This window comes from Muscardinus avellanarius, assembly GCF_963383645.1.
Source record: "Muscardinus avellanarius genome assembly, chromosome: 15".
Lineage (NCBI taxonomy): Eukaryota > Metazoa > Chordata > Mammalia > Rodentia > Gliridae > Muscardinus > Muscardinus avellanarius.
Window position 1 is genome coordinate 80,984,746 of NC_137801.1, and position 22,975 is coordinate 81,007,720.

General features: G+C 45.9%; 1 protein-coding gene across 2 annotated transcripts in view; it reads right to left on the reverse strand.

The window, feature by feature from the left end:
* Window positions 1-294: 294 nt before the first annotated feature.
* Window positions 295-22,975, reverse strand: part of NCK2 (NCK adaptor protein 2) — a gene marked incomplete at both ends in the record, with an annotated part of 36,241 nt that continues 13,560 nt past the window's right edge. For both annotated transcript variants that reach the window (XM_080711203.1, XM_080711202.1), the window contains 2 exons: window positions 295-489; window positions 12,593-13,314. In XM_080711203.1, the coding sequence (XP_080567329.1) occupies window positions 295-489; window positions 12,593-13,314 (917 nt within the window). The remainder of the gene's footprint in view (window positions 490-12,592; window positions 13,315-22,975) is intronic.

Genomic DNA, 22,975 nt, shown 5'->3' on the forward strand with positions numbered 1-22,975 from the left:
CAATTGCGCCCCGTGTCCTTCAGCAGGGAGGGGAGTTCTGCGAACGTGAGCAATTTGAACAGACAAATGCCGTTTCCAATGGAAAAGGAAAAGAGTGAGCAAACTTGCCCCTGCACCTCCCGTTCTCTGCGAGCGTGGCTGCCAGGGCCTGGGGTGGCGAATGAGAAACCAACCGAGCTGAACAGAAAGACTAGGCTAAGCGGACCGATCCAGGACGAGCGCCCACACAGCAGCGCAGCGTCCGCGGAGAGCAGCAGCGACAGCCACCAAGGCCCGGGCCCGGGGAGGCCGCCGTCACTGCAGGGCTCTGACCAGGTAGAGCTTCTCCCCGTGCTCGCTGGTGAAGATGGGCGCCTTCTTGTAGTGTTCCACCAATTCGTCCATGCTGTGGAATCGCCGCTGCCCAATGCAGTAGACATTGTCCACGAGCTGCACCTTGAAATGTTTGTTCTTTCCTGATGCTTTGAGAGACACGGAGAAGTCGCTGGGCTGCGGAGGAAGCAGAAGGAGAATTATAACCTGGGTATCAATAGGCGACCGTGGCAGCCTGGCTCTTAACTATGTTGACCTGCTGGATTCTGCCCGAGAAAGCCGGGATCGTGTCTGGCTCACGTAGCTAGGTCTTGGGTCATTCGAGCAGCAGAGATCACCAAAGCCACGTTATGGAACCAAGCTAGCATCCATCAACAGATGAATGGATGACGAAATGATGGGATGGATATACTCAGAATGGAATTTTACTCAGCAACCAAGAAGAGCAAAGTTATGTCATTTGCAGGAAAATATATGAACCGGGAGAACCTTATGTTAAGCCAAATTTTACCAGTCACAGAAAGTGAAGGGTTATATATGTTTTCTCTCATTTGCGGAAGCTAGGGAGAAATCAGGACACAGGAGAGACTTCAATAATGGAGGAAAAACTCCAATGGAGCCAGAGAAGTGGCCTAGGGGAAGGGGAGAGAGAGAGGACCAATGAAGGAATCGCTCCCACTGACATTCCGTTCATATGTGAGGATATCAACATCAATGTCAATACCCAATACTCAATGAAGGGGTTGGGGGTAGAGCGAGAGAGCAGGGGAAAGCCTGCCACGTGCCGTGTGCATGGATGTGCACATCACCGTGAACTACAGCATAATGTGAAACTATAATACAACAATTGGGAAAATATAATACACCAATTGGGAAAATAATACACCAATAGGGAAAATAAATATACCAATTGGGACACACCTGAGGTGGTCCAGGGTCTCCCGTTCTGCATCAAAGACAAGAGAAGTGAGTCAGGCGTGGTGGCGCACGCTTGTAATCCCCGCGCTTGGGAGGCTGAGACAGGAGGATCGCACAGGTTCGAAGCCAGCCTCAGCTACTTAGTGAGGCTTTCAGCAACTTAGTGAGACCCTGTTTCCAAATAATGTACCACCAAAAAAAAAAAAAAAAGACAAGAGAAGTCTGGCTTGGCGCAGTCACAGTGCCAAAAGCATGTTAGTTCTCGGACCCATAGAAACTCACTACGGGAAGAACGCTGCCCTGTTTGTTAGCCTGGGTGCTGAAGGCCCGTGAAGTTTTCATTTCCCAAACTGTTTTTGATAAATTGGGAATAATTCAAAGAGGTGTGCATGCAGGCAGCAGGCAGAGATTTCTGCTGACTTCTACCAGAAATAAAGCTGTCAAAAAAAATTTCTAATTTTAAGCTCTTAAACAATAGATATTTTAAAGACAGTAGAAAAGTCTGGTTGCATTTTAAATAGAGTCAATAATATCCTGTAAGGGGATGCACTATTGTCTAAGCACAGATTTTATTAAGAAATCTTAGCCAGGCGTGGTGGCATACGCTTGCGATCTCAGCATTTGGGAGGCTAAGACAGGAGGATCTCAGTTCGCGGACAGCCTCAGCTACTTAGTGAGGCCCTGTGTAACGCAGTGAGACCCTGTTTCAAAATAAAGAATAAAAAAGAAAAAAATTAGGGCTGGAGGTGTAGTTCAAAGGTAAAATGCTCCTGGATTCCATCCCCAGTACTGAAAAAAAAAAAAGAAACCTTTAAATTCTGTAATTATATCAATGCCTTAATTATATTTGGGCATATTTTAGAAAATATGTCATTTTTATTAAAATTGGCCTTTTATTTCATTTTAAAATAAAAAAAAAAAATAGCTGGGTCTGGTGGCGTACACTTGTAATCCCAGTACTTAGGAGGCTGAGTCAGAAGGACTGCAAGTTTGCGGCCAGCCACAACTATTGAGGCCCTCTAGAATTTAGTGCAATCTTGTTTCAAAAAATAGAGAATAAAAACTAGGGCTGGGGGGTATAGCTCAGAGGTAGAATGGTCCTGGGTTCAATCCCTAGTACCGAAAATAAAAGTAATAAAAAATAAAAAAAAAGATCAATGGATGACTTTGGAAATAGGAAGACTTGCTTTTAACCTGAGCTCCTCAATTTAACATCCAAGCGTGCATGTGTATGTGTGTGTGTGTGTGTGTGCGCGCGTGTGCGTGTATGCACACGCGCTTATGTGCATTACGGCAGTAAAATTAATGCAGCAGAAAAGGTAATTTTTAATTTCATGGGCTCTTAAGCAGAAACTTTAAAGTTAAGGACACAGAACCAACTTATGGCGAGCAGGAGTGCTGAAAATTGGGGAGTGTTTTCCATTCCAGTTGAGTTGATTTTGAGCAGAGAACATTTGAAAATGAACGCTCTGTCCTGGTATACAATGTTGTATGCATAGCTTGAGTATCCCTTGTCCAAAGGGCTTGAGGACGCAAATATTTTGGCTTCTTCAAATTATGGAATACTTTCACGTGCATAGTGAGATACGCCTCAGGGATGAGACCCAAGCCTAAACACCCAATTCTTTTATGTTTCATATAAACCCTACACATATAGTCGAAGGTATAATTTTAATCAATATCTTTAAAGAATTTTGTGCATAAAACAGTTTCGTGATGTGGAAGTTTTCACTCGTGACCTTCTATCCGCACTCCGAACGTTTCGGGTTCTGGAGCGTTTCGAATTTAGATTAAGGGATGTTCAACTGCACTGCTCACTGGCCCTGAAGGAAATCTGAGGATGAATAGGCTAATGGGGTCTCCAAAGGTGCTCCTAAGACCAGCAGCCTTGGCATCACCCGAGAGCTTCCTAGGCAGATTCCCAGGCCTTGCCAGGCATGCAGAAGCACAAACCTGCCCGGGCTGGGGCCTGGCCATCTGTGTTGCCAAGCGCCCTGCCCTCCAGGAGAGCCTGATGCAGTGTGAGAACCAAAATATAATTTGGGCCGACTACCCTCGGTGTTGGAGTCACCGGCAAAGGTTCAGAGCCACCAGAAAAAGACGTGGCTGCGTCTGATGGGCGAAGTGGTTCCACTTCACCCCAGCCGACCATGTCTTTGATTCTCTCCAGACTGTCCCTGCGTGGACTGTTTCCTGACAGGAGAAGAAAGAGAGCTAAGGTCTCCTCCCTGGACTTGCTGGAGAGGCTGGAGCCTCTGCTGATCTAAATCATCATGCTCCCAGAGCAAGTGCAAGGCAGGGAAGGGTTCCCCTGATGGCAATTCCATCAGTCCTTCTATCCTTGAGCACGTAAGAAAATCAGACGAAAAAGGACCGCACCACACTCACCCCTTCAGTGAGCTGCGGGATACTGCTAGTATCCCGGAGGATTCTGCATCGAAGTTTGCTCGAGAACCCTAGAGTGTTTTTGAAACATGCAGTCAGGATACTGCTGGGAGCTGCCTAGGGTAGGGGCCTCCCCGTGGGGCTGCGTAAGTGTCTGCACACTATAGGGCCGGCTCACCCCAGGTGGAGTGACCCGAGAAGGACTAAAGAGCAAGCCAGTCTTGGGAGGTACCCACCACACGTCTGCCATGTCTCATCACCAGAAGCGAGCAGCAAAGTATAACGCCAGTGCAAGGGAGAGGGCCGGGCTGCGCCCTCCAAAGGGAAGGGATGATGGAATTTATGGACACCTTTTCAAGTCGTCCCAGATACCACTCTGCCTACCTTTCTGTGGTTGGACTGAGATCTAGCTAGCTGCATTCCTGAATCTTCTCTTCTATTTCGAAACACTCGCCTTCTATTTCCATCTGTTCATTTCCTCCTCTGCACTTCCTCCCCCTGTCTAAAGGCCTCTCTGCTTTCCTCCTCCCTACACAGACTTACTTGGTATTATTTCTCTTTGATGATTACTGGGATAATCGTCACCCTTCATCCTAAAGTCAGGTCATTTCTTCTCGTTATCTCTTTCTATGACTATGGGAATGGTCATGCTTTTCTCATACTTTTTGAATTTTCCTATTCTCGTGCTTTTGAATCAGAAGTCCTGGAGTAATTTAAGTACTACCACCCATTTATTCCTCTCTTGGCTCAAGAAAGTCATTTTTCAAGTGGTATCTGCAGATGAGAAACAGGTTGGTATAAAACCAACCTCTTTGGGGGCCCTTATGATTATTGTTTTATTTAGGTTTTAGGTCCCCTGTTTAAATGTAATTCCTCCATGTGCAAGAATTTGATTTGATCCCCCAGCACTGCCTTGGGCTCAGAGTATCTGCTGTTCAAGAGACACAGTGACTTACACATTTCCAATTTTGACCACCTTTTCTACTAGTCATTCCTTTACGCAATTCTTACACCTGAGAACACAGTCGGTGATACTCTCTCTTCAGGATCAACCGGTTCCTACAGCTTCATCCGCTTGGTCGGCTGCCTCAATTACGCACTCAGAAGCACACCTTTGTGTTTTTATAAATTAGATATAAACTGTCCAAATACTTCCCTTCCTCGCTCACTGAGGGGGGTGGATGAATACCAAGAAAATTTTTTTGATATCCTTTCTTCTTTCTTCACACCTGAGCTTAATAAGAAAATAAGAGGGCGGGACCCTGCTCCTAAGCTCTTGCAAACATTCCAGTGGCTTTGACATTTCTCCTTATCATCACCCACTCTGAACCAGAGTCAGCAACGTCCTCCCCGTCACTCACCTGGCCTCCCACGTGGACTTTGGTTTAACCTCTATTGTTGTGCTGAAGTTGCCAAGCACCCGTAATCTGAATACATATGTCAATAAAGTTATTAATTAATTTATTTGGGGTACTAGGAAGTGAACCCTGGACATTTTCTGAGCTACACCCCCAGCCCCCCCCCCCTTTTTAAAAATAGGGTCTCACTAAGTCATTGAGGCTGACCTCAAACCTGTGATCCTCCTATCTCGGCCTCCTCCCAAGCACTGGGATTACAAGCATAAACTATTGTGCCTAGAGGCTCTGCTTCCATATTTAACACTCCTTCTACCCCCAAAGGCAGGTCACTCTGTTGGTTTTTTATCAAAAGCTACGTCATTCTTCTCTCTCAGTGCAGTCAATGGATATTTTTTCTCCTTTAACTTCCTCAAGGAAGGCCCTGTGGTCCAGAGGAGCAGTTTGCTGACTTTCAAAATAAAGAATAAAAAGAGGGCTGGGGGTGCAGCTTCAAAGTAGAAGGCCTCTGGGTACCATCCCCAATACAGCAATAAGAAAAGATTAAATTTGTTATTGTGACCATTAGAAGTGGCTCCCATTAGATTTCTGTTGGACTGCTGAGCTTTAGATATTTGAGGCACATTTTGCCTCTGCAAAAATCATGTTCCACTGGTTAATATTTTCTCTGTTCTTAGCCTCCCCCCAACCCTGGTGTATAATGTGTCTTCTTTTAGTTAAAGGAACTGGCTGCCTATACTAATATAATAATGTCACCAGCTGTCAGCCGGCACTATTTTTCCCTCACTCCCAAGCATGGCCGGCCTCCCTGGTATTTTCTGGTCTCCTATAAACATGTCTCTGAAATACTTTACTCTGTAGGCCTGAAGCCAGTCCACATGTAGCCTGATCAGATGTTCATCTCATTAGTATAATGTAAGCTTATTTTCATAAATAAGAAAAAAATCCATCACCAACAGAGGAAAGCCCTCTGAGCCCCACTACCTAATCTTTAAATAAATGGAGGTCTAACTGTTCCATTTTCAAGTTAAGGTGTGTGCTTATATCTTTATTTCTTTTTTTTTTTTTTTTTTTTTTGGTGGTACTGGGGTTCCTGGAAGCCCTTCTACCTCCGGGCTATACTCCCAGACCTAGTTTTACATTTTTATTTGGAAACAGGGTCTCCTAAGCCAGCGCGCGTGGCTGGCTTCGAACCTGCGCGATCCTCCTGTTTCTGCCTCCCAAGCGCGGGGATTACAAGCGTGCGCCACCACGCCCGGCTGCTTATATCTTTCTGTCATCTGTAATATGTTTCCTGAAGTTAAGTGCAAATGTCTCCATGCATGGAGAACCTTACAATACTGTTCTTTTGCAGGGTCATACCTAGTGTAACGAAGTGATAGCAATTTAAGTGAGAATCTTACCATATAACAAAACCATGTTCAAAAAGGTTTGAACCTTGTCTCTCTTCTGTAAGGCTGTGATTCTCAAAGCTGAGCATGGGAACTACTCAGAGGACCCCCCCTCCCCCTAGAAATACAAGTTCAGCAGGGTGGGCAAGGCCTGGCAATCTACAATTCTAACGTGTGTGTGTGTGTGTGTGTGTGTGTGTGTGTGTGTGTGTGTGTGTATTATGGCAGAAATAAAGCTTCATTGATTACATGGCAGAAAGAAAATTCAATCTATAATTTTTCATAGTAACGGATGGTTTTAAGGCTGAAATCCCATGATTCTCAAGAACACACAGCATGACTGAAAGGCCAGTTTTTCGTCTGCTTGCTACATGCCACTTTGATCCCAGCGTGTGGCGCTGCCATGGAGACCGTGAGGACCAGAGTCATGAGGAGGCCAGCCTCGCCCACCCTCCCAGGAAGGACTACGTGCCTGAAAGAAACCGTGAACAGCACATGCACCAGGTGTGCTCCTACTGATTAGATCCTAAGAACTACATCATAATCAGACCCTTGCCTTCCCTACAGATGCCAGCGCGTGGCCGGCTATTTACTTTGCAGCGAGAACTGAAAGCAAGCAGGTGGAAAGGCAGGGCGAGGTCTGTCTCTAAGGCTCTGGCTCACCTGAACCTCAGGCGAGGGAGGGAATCGAGTGGCGAGTGCTATATTCCCGGAAAGGAGCTCTTTCTAAATGACTTTGTGAGCCCTCTAATTTTAAGAGATAAATAGGTTTCAAGGTAGAAATATGACAAAAATCCAGGCTTAAAACTTCTATTGTGTCCTGGGCCAAAAGCCTGACAACTAAAATAACTTGTTGGCTTTGGAACAGGGAGGATGCCCCCTGGCACAGCTCACGGCAACCAGCTCTTCTTAACATCAGCTCGGTTGTGAGGTCGCTAGTGCTACAGGTTCTGGTGTCTGGATTGCTCCTCATTTGAGCTGGCCTCAAAGAGGCTTGTGATTTGCTTTGACAACTGAACTCTTTCTAGTTCTCCAGCAGAAAATAAATCTAGTTTATTTTCAAACACGAAAGAGGAAAAAAAAAGTTAACTGAGAAAAACCTTTTCGAAGGATAAATTCCACAGACGTAACTGATTTTTGGTAAAATTAAACTTCAGGACAGAGTTATAATTTCTACTTTTGAACATTTTTTAAAAAAATGTTTTTTAAATGTTCTTTTAAATGTAGTATTGCATCAAAATTGTGTTTTAATAACTGCTATCAACATGTCTCAAACCATTAAAACTGCACAACAGAGGACCAGAGGTTTTCAAAATGTGGTCCCCAGGCCTTAATAACTGCTATAAAGATGTATAAAGCAAATAAGAATGCATGGCAATGTGGTCCCCCGAACAGCAGCCAGGCTACTGAGGGACTGTACTCAAGATGCAGATTCCCAGGCCCAGACCTCCTGAGTTAGGGATGCTGCAGGCGGGCCCCAGCAGTCTCTGTTCTAACAGGTGCCCAAGTGGATTCCAATCCACACCACAGTGTGCAAATCGCCACCCAGGGAGATGGATTGTGAGTGGTAGTCACAAATGGTTTCCATAAGAAATATTACCATTCAGAATATATCTCCAGGAACTTTTCTAATTCTTTTATTTTCTGAGCAAGTCATATTAATAGATTTAAAAAGCAAGAAGAACAAACTGCTTATCCATTTTACGTGTGGTGAATATATACACTAAATCTCTCGAAGCCAGACAATTTTTCTCTATCTGAAATAAATGTATCGGTGACAAAAAAAAAAAATCTTAGCATCTAAATGCTACTGTGAGAGCCGGGCGTGGTGGCGCACGCTTGTAATCCCCGCGCTTGGGAGGCTGAGACAGGAGGATCGCACGGGTTCGAAGCCAGTCTCAGCTACTTAGTGAGGCTCTCAGCAACTTAGTGAGACCCTGTTTCCAAATAAAGTATAAAATAGGTCTGGGAGTATATCCCGGAGGTAGAAAAGCCTCTGGGTTCCACCTCCAGTACCACCCCCCACCCACAAAAAAATGCTACTGTGGGGTGCAATACATACGAGGGAAACATGGTTTCCTTGGGATGTGAAGTCTTACCCAGGCATGCAGCCTCCTCCCTCTACCTGTGGTGAGGCTACCCAGCACACCACCCTGGCCAGTTAGATCTCTCCAGATCTCATCTAACAAGCGACCTGCCACTTTTTCAACAACCTTCCCAAGCAGAAGACAAAGTACTAACAGCTTGCAGAGTATACCTGGAGTCAACTGTAATTAAAGCTTCGTAACTACATCTGCAGAATCGATGTGGATGTGTGCACGAGGATTCACCAGGAGCATACCGAAGGACACAGAGGATTCCTGACATTTCTAGGTGAGAGAGGTTCGTTTTACAATGGAGGCCACTTAGTTAAATATGCATAAGAAAGGAAAGACTGGGAATTGTGTCCCCTTTAGCTGCTCAGGAGCAATGGCAATTGGAGAAGAGAGAGGAGAAAAAGAGAGGAAAAGAAGCCACTGTAATAAGAATAAGCGGTAAGAAGGAGAGTCGGGATGGGAAAGTGTCAGCACGTCTGCTAGTTCCTTTCTTCCTTGATGAATTCAAGATTCGGCCAGCAGATTTTTCTGAAGTACCCAGCACTGCCCTGACTTGCGCAGACACGGCGAGGGCTTCCTTTGTTTTTCCTGAAATATGTACTTCCTACCTCTCTTCCTAGCACTCAGACCTGGACATATTTTTATTCTTCAAAGGAGAAAGAGTAGTTTGCATTTTTAAATGTACAACGTCCTCCATCAAGAGTCTACCTCGTTCACACTACCATTACTTGGGATAGGTCTAAAAATGATTCACGTCGTGAAGATGCGCTCCCTGAAACTGCCATGCTTGCTGAGAAGTCAGGGTTCCTGCAGTAACCCTACCAAAAATAAATAAATAAATAAATAAATAAATAAATAATAAAATAAATAAATAAATATCCCAGGCTCAAAGACTACAAGAGGAAAAAAAAAAAAAAAGAATATGAAGATATGTGCCTCTGGGTCCTGCTGAAGTCTGAGCTCTTTTAAACCTTCCTGTCCTGTACTCTGAGACACACAGTTATGTCAGATGACAAATCTCAGGTCTCAGTGGCTGCGAGAACCAGGCTACACCTGAGAAATGCCGACAAAGCGAAACAAAACAACAATAGCAACAAAACAAAAATACCAGGAAGAAAGATAAAGGGGGAGGTGAAAGGGAAATGAGGGGTTGGGAGAAAAAATAAGCAAGAAATTTGTCCCCTTGTCCTGAGCAGTTGCAGGTGACAGCTGAGAACAGGGCATGGCCAGGAAGAGCATTGTGGGAATCTGGCCTCTTCTCTCAGCAGAAAAGCTCCACCCTTAGAGCCCTCGCAGCACCCCACGTGGGCAGAGGATGCATGCCGGAGTGCAAAAGGGCCTGCGTCACAGAAAGGCCACCAGCACAAGCTGCCCTGAGTAGCATTAGGCCACGAGAACTTCAGGCTAAGACAGTGTTGCTCCCTAGGCAGAGCCGGTGCCAGCCCCAGCCAAACGCGTCCCCCGTGGCCAATCTGTCCTCCCTCAGTTTCCAAAGTCAAGTCAGAGTGTAAACGGCATCCACAGAAATGGTTAAAACATGAACAGTTAGTACCTCCATTACTCAGTACTTCCATCAGCTAGAGAAAGTTAATTTTTTAATAATGCAAGACAGACAGTGAGTCGTACTCATCCAAGTTCTGAGAGAGAATCCAAATAGTATCTGTGACTGTCCCTACCAAAAAGGGCTTGGTCTCCAAGGTCAGAAAGTGACAACCATCTGTAACATGTCTCACGAATAAAGCAACAGGTCTGTCCTAGGGCCAGTGACTTTGGAGGACACTTGCCCATCTACTCTCTTTCTTTTTTTGTGATATTGCTGGGGATGGACCTCAGGGGCATTCTAACTCCGAGCTATACCCCCAGCACTGTTTTTTAGTCTTTTTATTTTTGAAACAGGAAGTGAGTTGCGAAGGGCAACTGAGTAGCTGAGGCTGTCTGCGAACCGTGATCCTCCAGTCTCAGTCTCCTGAATGCTGGGATTTCAAACACGCGCCACTAGGCCTGGCTCTACCCTCTTTTTAAGGGCTTTTTTTTTTTTTTTTTAAACCCCTGGAGCCCTATACACAAAGAAAATGAGAGCCAGGTGTGGTGGTGCTCGCTTGTAATCCCAGTACTTGAGAGGCTGAGACAGGAGGATCACGCAGGTTCAAAGCCAACCTCAGCTACTCAGTGAGGCACTAATGTAGTGAGAGCCTGTTTCCAAATAAAATATAAAATAGGTCTGGGAGTATAGCCTGGAGATAGGATACCCCTGGGTTCGAACTCCAGTGCCACAAAAAAAAAAAAAAAAAAAAAAAAAGGAACAACAATGAACAGGACCAACACTTCTACGGTTTCTTCTGCCTCTACCTCCTACAAACCTCTTCAAACTCAGTTTTAGGCTCAGCATTCTGTGTGTTAACTCTGATGAGCATTCCTGATGGCGCATTTATACTATAATTGGGTTTTCAGCGCTTTCTCTAAGTTTTTGCCTTGTGGAGTTAGAAGAGCTACTGTACTTAATCCCCTGCAGGCCTTCAACACGATCTCCTCAGAGCCATCCGCGGAGCTGACGTCGCGTGAGAACAATTTCATGTGATGTCTTGCCAGAAATGATAAACTCGGACAGCTAAGCAAATCTCAGGGCTCAGATTTCAGATGCAGCTAACTTCCAGTGTGCCTGCCCCAGCCTGTCTCGGGCCTTGGCCAACCTCGCAGAGCTGCTGACACCATAAAAGGGTCCGGTTTCCACCACTACCATGTCCCCCCATCTTCAAAGACCAGATCACAGCTACCCTTCTCTCTGAAGAGCCGTGGCTCAATCTCCACCAGTCATGGGAATTTCACTGCAGTATTAACCTGCTCAGAAGCCCCTTCTCACAGTACATCCAAACCAGTTTTATGATCTATATTTAAAAAATGGAAGTCAAGTATACTAGAGTCTAAATACTCTGGACTCTGTGCTTAAAACTCTTTCCAAGTTTGGGGAGGCAGGAGGTATCACTATGTAGAGGGTACATTTGGAAAGATGTCTACAAAACCAGTTAGGTATTGTAAGTTACTCACAAAAACCCTGCCTCGTGTGTCAACAGACCTGGTCTGTCCAAACAGGCCTCCCCGAAACTCTAACCCCCAACTCGTGCCTCTTGGCAGTAGATCTGTTGCGGGTGAGGCCAGCTGCCTGCTCCCTCCGATTCTCTTCACACCTACAAAGCTCCACTCTCTCAAGCACCGCTGTGTTCTTTTAATACAGCTCCTAAGTGCTTCAAAAGCCCTTCAAAGATGAGCTCAGTGGTGCTGCAGCAGCAGAGATGACCTTGGGATTATGTGCTTTACAAAGAAAAACAAACTGGCCGACGAAAGGGGCTGCGTCAGAAACCAGGCACAGGCGCCCGCGGTGCAGGAAGGCTCTGTGCGCCCAGACACACACACACACAGCGCTAGCCAAGGTAAATCCCCAGGGCCTTTCTCATGAGCAGAATGAGGACCTGGGAAAGGAAGGGACAGCTGAGTCTCTAGAAAAGAGAAGAGGGAACCTTAATAAAAAGGAAAGCAGCCTTCACATGCTAGAGCCCATTTTACTTACTCTCTCCCCAGCTCCTGAAGAATACGTGACCACAGGGAACAGATGGTCACGTTCCTAAACTGTGGGTGCAAACCTTACCTTACATCAAATCGTATTCATCCAGCTCGATAGGAACCCCAAATATCTTTTTGCCGTTTCATGTATATTTACACAATTTGAAAAAGGAACAGAACACAAGAGTCATAGTGTGCAATCTACACACAGTGCCTTCCTCTTCCTCTCCAGCCATGGGGGAACACGTTCCAAGACTTGTGGTTGCAGGAAATCTTGGCTCCTGCTGAGGCTTACATAGACAATGCCTTCCCCTGTAAATACCTAGCTCTGATAAAGTTTAGTTTAGAAATTAGACCTGCTAAGAAATAAAAAACAGAACGGAGTGATATCAGCATCCTGTTATAAAAGTTAACTTCAGGCTTAGGAATTGTTCATTTGGAGAACTGTCAAGAAGTATTTTCTGACCTCGGTGGACCCTGACAGAGTGAGATCGTGAGATGAATGGATGGGGGAGGGGCGTAGGATCCGTTTACTGTTTTCTCCTGGGGCGGCCTGGGCCGGGCAGAGCTCACTTACCGAGGACTCGCTGTCCCTAATGAGGAAGTCGCCCTCGACGCCCCGCTCGTTGAGGGCGCACTCGGCCTGATGGCGTGTCACGTTGCCATAGTACCACTCCCGGCCCGCGAAGCGCCCGCTGGACGAGGGCCCGGTGTAGCTGATGGGCGGCGCGTGCGAGGGATGCAGGGCCGGCCCATCACTGAGGACCACCACGTAGTTTTTGGGTACCAGGCCAACCTGGCCCCGGGCGTTTTTGCATTTCCACCACTCGGGGTCGTTCTCGGGCTTCTCAATCACCTCCATGGTCTCTCCCTTCTCGAAGTTAAGCTCCTCCTCGGTGACGGAGCTGAAGGGATACAGCGTCTGCACCAAGTGCAGCACCCGGGCGCCCTGGCCATTGCTCAGCGAGGCGCCCTTGCGCAGGCTCAGGAAGCTCGGGGACTCGGCGGCCGCCTCGTCCGCCTCCTCCAGCACGTAGTTGGAGGGGAACCAGCCGATCTGCCCGTTGAAGCTGCCCCGCCACCAGCCGTCGCTGCATTTCTCCATGACGGTGACGCGCGAGCCCTTCACCAGGGACAGCTCATCCTCCCTCTCGGCCACGTAGGCGAACTTGACGAAGGCCGGGATGTTGAGGTCGTAGATGCGGTCGGCGCCGCTGCCATTGGAGGGGTACTCGGCGTCGGTGCTGGGGGTGGGCGATGCGTCCCGCGCGCTCGGCTTCCTACGCGTCTTGCCAAGACCTGCGGGGAGGAGACAGTGAGGGCTCAGTGGGTACCTGCATGCCGGGCAGAAGGCAGCCTCCCACCCTGGCAGCACCTGGATGCAACATCTTTGCTGGTGAAATACAAGGGGGACATTTGGCCGGGTTGCAAACCACGGTGACTATCCAGAAAATAAAATGCTAGCCCGTGCACCTGCAGCGTGGTGACTGCAACGTTGACACTTGCTGAAACCCATCTTGCCCTTCCCCGTTAAAAAATATCTGGGGCATGAGCATAACACTCTAGTGGAGAGTTAACTTTTCCTTCTGTAAGGATGAGCCTGTTTTAGAGAACCCTTTGGTAGAAGGGTGAGGTGCAAGGGTAGATAAATGTCCTTTACAGTCCTGCTTTGGAGAGGAAGTTGGTATAAATGCAAAAGCTGCCCCAACTCCAGGACCCGCCAACTCTAAGCTCATCCATGAGACCCCGGAGGCTCTCTGTCTCCTAGGCGCCCCGCTGAGAGCTGGCAAGCTGAACAGAAACCCCCAGACCACCTTTCCACCCACCTGTACCTGGCCTTTGCTCCCAAAGCAGCACCCTCATCTTCTGCAGCAGTTGAGACAAATGAGGTAGGAAAAATTAGCGGGTATGTTAACCCGACGGCAACTGGATGGGTGCAACCAGGCTGTAGGTGTGTGTTGGGTTTAAGGCAATAAGACAGGAAATGTCAGGGTGTACCAAAAGTAACTAGGAAAAGGATCGTTTCCTTAGCTTTGGGTCAACTTGCAGGGTGAAAACATACTCCTGTCTGTAGACAAGGTAAATGTTAGAAAAGTCCTAAAGTAAAAACCCTTTGGCCCAGTAAAAATATACAAAATTCTGCAAGATTCTAAGAGAAAAAAAGCACAGTCTGGTTTTTCTTCTGAGAGATGGCTGCTGGACCCCCAGTTCTACTTTGACCCTGGTCACTGTGGAGGTTCTGATGGTATGGAAACCACAGCCAGCTGGAGACTTCTCTTTCTCTCCAAAATGTCACCGCAAGATTGTCATGAATCGCTCACCTCTTGTTCCTTTACTGGAGTAATGACGGGTTGGGTCTAAGAAATATTTTACTCTTACTGGGAAAGGATTAGTTGTGTGGCGTTGTCCTCAATTGCATAGAGGGTGCTGCTGCTCCATGGGCACAGGGCTGGGACCGAGGTCTGTGGCCCGGGGACACGTGCCCAGGTCAGAGCCAGGAGCACGGGAGGACACCGGACATGGTCACTCACATGGGATTTAAAACAGATACACCAATTCATCCAGTTCACTTAAGCTAATAGCTTCTGCTGTTTCATTTTGGGCCACTGAATTTGACTCCACTGTATAGGAAATTCAAGCGTACGCCAGAATATTCTGCCATGTTAAAAATTGAGATTTCGGCTTAAGAGTTATTCTGCTTCTTATGAAAACAGATAACGATAATCTTACAACCCAGCTGTTCACATGTGGGAAAGTCCAGCTATGAAACAAGACAGCACTGTGATAACTTTATATCCCCGCAGCCAGACAATACAGGGAGAGTGTCCCTAATTAAAATATTTGACGTCCTATAAGCTCCCATATCCGCAATGTTTTGAGCGCCTACACAAAGAGTCCACACCTGATTTCACGGAATGGGTTGTAGCCCAAATGCAAGCATATTAGAAATATTATATAATATTATCTTCGGGCCATGGTATAAAATGTACATAAAACATTATAAATGAGTTTAGTTAGAACTGGGTCCAAGCTGCAAGACATCTCATTATTTAGATGCAAATATCCCAAACCCCCAAATAAATCTGAAACCCAAAATACTTCTGGTCCCAAGCACTTCAAAAAAGTTTGCTGAAGTAGCCATGACCAGATAAGAGTAAGGCTTTTACTGATAACAATGATATCATGAAATAACACTCAGGGCTGGGCATGGTGACGCACACCAGTAATCCCAGCTACTTGGGAGGCTAAGGCAGGAGGATTGCAAATTCAAGGCCAGCTTGAGCAACTTAAGAGAGACCCCCCATTTCAAAATAAAAATTAAAAAGGGTTGGGGATGTGGCTCAGTGGTAGAGTGCCCCCTGGATTCAATCCCTAGCACCACAAAAAAGGGGAAAAAAAAATTAGCAATGCCATTTTAATAGACCTTGCCAAGTGTGTGACTCAGAATAGACTTGAAGAAATCCTGGGTAAAGCAGGTTTTGCGGTATTCATCAGGACAGGGAGATAAAGGGGCCAGGATGAGCCAGACACAATACGCCATCAAGGACTTGTGAATATGATACTGACTTTCCTCCTAAACAAAATAATTTGATTAATTCAGCCTCTGAGTTCCTGTGAGGTGCCAGGTACCATCAGCACGGAGAATGAAAACAGGCATGCTCCCCACCCACCGGAGCCCAGGAAGACCAGAACACTTGACGCACCAAACACGTGGTGCAAAAATAACCCGTTTAGTGCTAGTGTGATGTAAAGAAGTCTCTGAGGCAATTTTGGGGAGGAACAGAAAACACAACCCTGGACAATCCCAAGGTGGTTACTTCTTCGCTGAGTGCTCTTGACTGAACTGTACGTTACCTCTGCATCTGTTTGCTTACCCCCACAATGCAAATAACAGCAATCCTGTTTTAGTCCGCTTGGGCTGCCATAACAAAGTACCAGACACCGAGTGGTTTAAACAACACACAACTATTTCCTCATAGTTCTACAGCCAAAAATTCCTGACCTGGGCAGCAGGAGGGGTGGTTCCTTCTTGGGTCTCTGCCCTTGACTTGTGGATGCACCTTCTTCCTGTGTCCTAATCTCTTATAAGAACATGAGCCACAATGGATCAGGGCTCATCTTAGTGACCTTGTTGTTGTTATGTTGTTATTACCTCCAAGCTATACCTCCAGCCCTATTTTTTATTCTTTCTTTTGAAACAAGTTCTCACCCAGTTGCAGAGGGCCTCACTGAGTAGCTGAGGTTGGCTGCCAACCTAAAATCTTCATGTCTCAGCCTCCCAAGTACTGGGATTACAAGCGTGCGCCACCTCACTGAGCCAGTGATCTTGTTTTAACTTAATTTCCCCTTTTGAAGACTGTTTCTCCAAATATAGGCACATTCTGAAATATGGAGGTTTAGGGCTTCAATATTCGTGAATTTAGGGGGAAGGCCCTCACAGGTACCTAAGTTCTGAGGATGCCCATGAAACACAGAAATGTTCTAGAAAAATCTGTTACTTTTCATATTAACTGAGTTGGGGCTTTGAATTTCTTTTTGCTCAGAACAATATTTTACCAAAAGAAGGCTAAAGACACTCGGCCACGGTCCCAGTGATGTCAACGGCCACCAAGATAGAAAAGCGTTCCTATTGGGCTTTTGGCACCTAAAACAGACATTCTCCCAAGACAGATGCCATATGTAACTGCTGGTTGTGATGACTAGACAGAGAGGGACTCAATATTCTTGAAGCTGACATACTCTGAACCCTCAGGCCAGTCCTGTGATGAGATCAGTGTTCTCCCCAATTCTGCAGATGAGAAAATTAGGGCGTAAGAGGTTGGGGAACTGGCCCAAGACACCCTGCAAGTGAAGTGGTGTAAACCCGTGTGCTGAGTACAGATCTGTCAGAGACAGTTGTGTGGCAGAAAACACCTCCACAAACCCAGCCTTATTTCATCCACTCACCAGCCAAGCACAGTTAATGTTCCCTGATTCTGAAATGGTCCCTGTGTCTCCCCAAGTGGGGATGGGCTGAAGTTTAAGATTTGAGATAAGACACAGGAGCCCCAAAGCAGCATGGGGACAAACTGGGATGGCCCGAGGGGTGCTGGGTGGGAATGGAACAAAGGTGCTCGGGCTGCTGAGAAGAGGGACCCCCATCTCCCTTTCCTTCTACCATTCTTCTCCTTACTTTGATCCTTCCCAATGGCCAGAGGCAGAGTGTAATGGTTTAAGGACAGAATGTAGAAGAGCTCATGTATGGGCAATGCAAAAATGTTCAGAAGTGAAAAGATTGAGTCAGAGCTCTTATCTCATCGACAAATAAATCCACTTCAGGGTTAATAACTGGAATGGATTTACTGGGTGGTAACAGGCAGGTAGGGTGACTAGAGAAGGTAGACCACTGAAGATATTTTCTTGGGAACTACATATGTTTCTGGTGTGGTGTGGTGTGGCGGTGTGTGTATGTGTCTTTCTTTCTCCTTCTCTCTCTGCTTTACCAGCGACCACAAGACAACCTGCTGTTCTTTGCCACGTGCTGTAATGCCATTATGTTTACCTTGGAGCCATCCAACTATGAACTATACTTTGAAACCATAAGCCCAAATAAACCTTTCTTCCTATGCTGTTTATGCCAGGTCTTTTGGTCCCAGTGATGTAAAAGCTGACTGAAGCACAAGGTCATTGGGGCCCCTGTATATTGCAGAGCAAGATGGGGTTTCGTCAGCCCTTCTTTCTAATAAGGACACTGTGGACTGCAACACAGTGGTCATCTGGATCAGGGAGCAGCAGGTGTGGTTGGGCACAGTGTCACGGGGCAAGGGGATTGCAGAAAGAGACATATATACTGATAGTGAGGGTGGCCTTCCTTTCTGTATGAGAACAAGGGTAAAAACTGACCCAAGGGGAAGGCGGCCTGCCACAGGATGACGGATCTGAGAGCAGGCTGTGGGGACTCAGTGGCTTCCTGTCACTCTTCTTACCTGGACTTCACCTGGAGCCATGGCCCAGCCATTTGACAACTCTGAGAGCTCAGAACAACCACACGCTCATGTGTGTCTCACAGAAAAGGACAGCGCTGCTGTGCACGTGAATCCGGGGTGAACAAAATTCAACCCATCATGGAGACGCAAGACCTCTGGCCTGCCCTGAGTAGCTCAGGCTCAAAGTGAATTCCTTTCTCTACTCTGAAGATAAATCTGTGACCCCGAAGCTTCCAGGCCTCCCTCACCCTCTGAGTATTCTCTACACATCCGCTTTACCATTTCTCCTTTCACTAAAGTCCCCTTCTATGAGATGGTGAATATCAGCAACTTCTTCCATTTGCAACAGAAACCCAATTTTGAACCCCAATGTGTGACTTTAATTTTAACAGGGTATCATGATATTTTTCTTCCTCCTGGAATCTGACTTATTTTCTCAACAGGAGAGGAGAGCCCTCACACCCATTTCTCAAGGACTCAGTCCATCCTTATCTACCATAAATAGGGCGGAACTGACTCAAACATGGCAGACCAGAAGCCTCATTAACCAGTGCTTCTAACTTGTGCTGGGTCTACGCCACACTTCCAGAGAACACGTATTTCCCAGCACTGTCTCTCGGGACTTGCTTACCTTGGGCCTGATGATGAACTCCTAGGGCAAGTGTGGCCCAGGATAGAAGGAATTCCCACAAGCAAGTGTGCATGCCCAAGAGGAGCCTCCAGGTAGTAGGAGAGCCCCCCCCCCCCCCAGGATAGTCCCGATGCCTGCATCTGGCACTTACTCAGGCACTGCGTGCACTAGTGTTTTAGTTAGCCTCTGGATGGAGAATTCAAATGATACGTCCTTCTTCCAATTTGCATGCTAACCATAAAATCCCCCTGCATGGAATTTACTTTGTGTTTGAGCGGTTTGGCTGGGGGTGTTGCTGCAGAGAGCTTGGGATAAATCATTTTGGGAGTGAGAATATCCAGAATATGGCCATTACAAAATTTTTCCAATTGCTGGAAAGCTGCATAATGTCAGGAGAAGTATATATTGCAATGAAATGACTTTATCTACAGCTCGCTCAATAATGTATAAACCGCAACACCTCTGCAAGAAAAATGAAGGAAAGAATGGAAATCACTGAGAAAAATACATAACCTAGCCAAGATACCATCTCCTAGAACACGCGCTTGGGATGAGCAGAATTTTAACACCTACACTGAAGATTAGGCTTGGAGATAATCCCAATCTCTTTACATCAATGATCATAAAATCTGAGTGTGGGCTGGGGGTGTGGCTCGGAGGTAGGGCATGCCCAAGGCCATCAGTTCCATCCCCAGCACCCCGCTCCCCTCCAAAATAAAAGGTGTTTAAGATCGTGAAGTATAGCAATCTAGTTGTGTCTTGATCTGTTCCAGATGCTATAACAAAATATACCACTGAGCGTGTGACTTACAGACAATAGGGTTTTATTTCCCACAGGCTAGAGGCCAACAGCAAATTCAGTATAGCTGATGCTTCCTTGCTGTGTGTTTGATCACAAAGGGCCTTTATTTATTTATTTATTTATTTATTTATTTATTTATTTTTGTGGTACTAGGAATGGAATTCAGGGGGCATTATACCTTCAAGTTACACCCCTAGCCCTATTTTGTATTCTTTATTTTGAAACAGGGTCTCACTGAGTCGCATAGGGCCTCACTAAGTAGCTGAGGCTGTCCACGAACCGCGATCCTCCTGTCTCAGCCTCCCAAATGCTGGGATTACAAGCGTGCGCCACCACACCTAGCAATTTCATGTTTTAAACAAATATTTAAACATGTAGTTAATAAACTTGTTTTTCTCTCTCCCTAGAAGCATGCATCACCCTGCCTGGCCGGGGCCTCTTTTTCTAAAGGTGCTCTGATCTTGCACTCTTGAGGGATCTACTCTCACAACCTAATCTTCCAAAGGCCCCACCTCCTAAAACCATCACGCTGGGTGTCAGGATTTCAATATGTGAATCTGGGAAGGACATAAACATTCAGAGCACAGCAGCTTGGCCAGTGGTCTTCAGGCTGCTGCTGTGGTGACTGGGGCCCTGGGGTCCTGTGTGTATACTGCCCAGGACATGGGGTGGGACAGACGGTTCTGCACTCACTCCATTTCTTCCTCTAGCAGCTACAGTGGTTCTTGCTCTGCACAAAGGCTTTGGGTAGGAGGGTGGCTGGCAATGTGCTCCGAAGATGAGACAGGTGGCGATGTTTGCAAAGATTTGGCCATTTGCCAGGTGTCCCTGGAACTCAAGGGCCAGGCTGGAGAGCAGAGACATGGCCTTTCGAAGCACCGAGATGCCCAAGATGGGTGGGGCATGTGGCCACAGGAGGATGTGGCCAAGCTCCTTCATGGTGCCACCTCTGTAGCCACCCTGGAACTCAAGGGCCAGGCTGGAGAGCAGAGACATGGCCTTTTGAAGCACCGAGATGCCCAAGATGGGTGGGGCATGTGGCCACAGGAGGATGTGGCCAAGCTCCTTCATGGTGCCACCTCTGTAGCCGCCACATAAAAGACCAGTCACAAATTGTGCAATGACTTCACCTGTATTATCCAATACTCTAACAAATAATAAAATAACATGTGCGCCACGCCACAGAAATGATATTTCTTGCTCTGTGAGCAGACAGATGGCGCCATTTTAAGTGGCAAATAGCTGAGTTGGTCTTAAAGGTAAACTACACTTTTCTGCTTTTGTGCCGAAATTCTGGCACCGGGCTATTAGATCTTTGATCCTGAGTTACATTTTTATTGATGATAATAAGCACACTTTAACTTTCCTGAATAAAATTACATACATTAAAGACCGAGTTCTAATAAAAGCTTGAATGTGTCATACATCATTAATGTCAGTAATTTTAAAGTCAAAATTTTTTATATACTCCTCTTAAGATGAAGGGAGGTTATAACAGACGCCTTTAAAACATGCTCTGGCTGTCATCTTCCAGCTGGAGTTCTGGTGATTTAAGATAAAACGTCAAATAGATTTGATGGTTCAGAAATATATTCAAGCCAATTCATTCAGAGGGTGCTCAAGTTGTAGAAGCTGTATAGCAAAGTCATCTAATTTCTGCTACTAATCAGATCTATAACATCAACCAGATTTAACTAGAAACTTCCTTGTACTTAATATGCTTTTCCAATTGTTATGATTACAGGTTATTTGTAGGGATTCTCCCCATCAAGAGTTAGGGCCTATTATTAGGTCCAACTAAAAATTATGGAAAGCCTTTATTATTAAATCCTAAGGAGATCTGACAAGACTTGATTAAGGTACAAAGTGACCAAAGTTTTTTTTTTTCATGTTAAGAGTTAGGATGTATTTAATATTTGGCTTCTAACAGCTTTTCATGGTGTTGCATATTGATTTAATTTGCATCTAGTTTTTTTTTTGTTTGTTTGTTTGTTTTTGTTTGGTACGGGAGTAAGATCAGCTCCCTCTTACTTAAAGTATCCAGTGAAAAAATTTATCTTAATCACAATATATTTGGAAAGGGTGTTCATGTCAAATTACTGCAGTGATTCTCTGTTTTAATATGGTCAGCAACTGTATTGTTTTTTCTTACTCAACACAACTCCTCTCTTCAAAGGGGATACCCGTGCATCATTATAGTATTTTGATTTTAACTTTTTTGGAAAGATACCAGCAAACTATGGAAGCAACCTAGGTGTATGTCCATCAACAGATGAGTGGATAAAGGAATTTTACATAGCCTATACAAAAGACCAAAATCATGTCATCTGCAGGAAAATGAATGGAACTGAAGAATATTATGTTAAGTGAGCAGACCCAGACACACACTGCACTAACCCCTCCCTACAACTATTCCTTCTAGAACTTTGGTGAAGCCTTGAGGTCTTTCCCGGTACCTGGGAGAGTGGGAAGTTGCTGTTTAAGTCTCTATAGTTCACTACTTCTTAACACACCTCTTCCTTTCAACTTTCTCCATGCTGAGATTAATCTAAACTTATTATTTCTACATATATGCAACCTACAATGAAACACTACCAAGTATCATGCCTAAGTTTAGGGAGAGGGGTGCCAAAGGATGGGAGGGAGGGGGCGACTTGGAGGATGGATGGGAGTTCTCGCCTCTGAGGTGAAACCACATGCTCGGGTGGGGCCGTTACTCATCATCTCTACTGCCAGGTGGTCCCTGGCACCAGGAGCCCGCCTGGAGATGGAGGATGGGCAAAGGGTATCATCACAAGGGTCCCCATGTCCAGGGCTCCAAGCCTGAATTTAAATCTGCGGACGTAAGAAAGATCATTCCAAGCTGAGCATTCGGGGGGCTGCGACAGGAGGATCACAGTTCACGATAGCTTCAGCTACCTAATGAGGCCCTTTGCAACTCAGTGAGACCCTGTTGCAAAATAAAGAATAAAAAATAGGGCTGGGGGTGTAACTCGGAGGTAAAATGTCCCTGGGTTCCATCCCCAGTATTGAAAAAAAGAAAATCATTCCAGTGACCATAAATTATATGATGGAATACTTAAGCCTAAAAACACAAAGATGGTTTGGAAGTACAGGATTTCTTCACAAATGTGAAAGTCAAATGGTAACACACAGATGCCAATGAAAAATAATTTAAAAGTTTTTTTCATTATAATTTTTAATTAAAAAATACATATTTAGTATCTCTCAACACATAAACCGGATCCAGGAGCTTGAACATTTTTGAATATGCAAAAGGCTGTACGAGGTGTGACACAGATTAGATGTGACATCCTGCAGCAGGACTTGAAGTGCCAACCCCCAGGCCCCTCCCCGGCCAGAGTGTGGCATGAACACAAGTTCCTGAGACCACCCCTGCCATGCAAAACAAAATCTGACAAATAAAAACAAACAAACAAACAAACGGCTGCATGTTCACAGCAAACACACGGGTGGCAGGTGACTGGAAGACACAGGAGGATCATACCCTAAGTTTCAAACCCTCAGTCCACACCTGTTGTTCTTGACCCCCGGAACTGG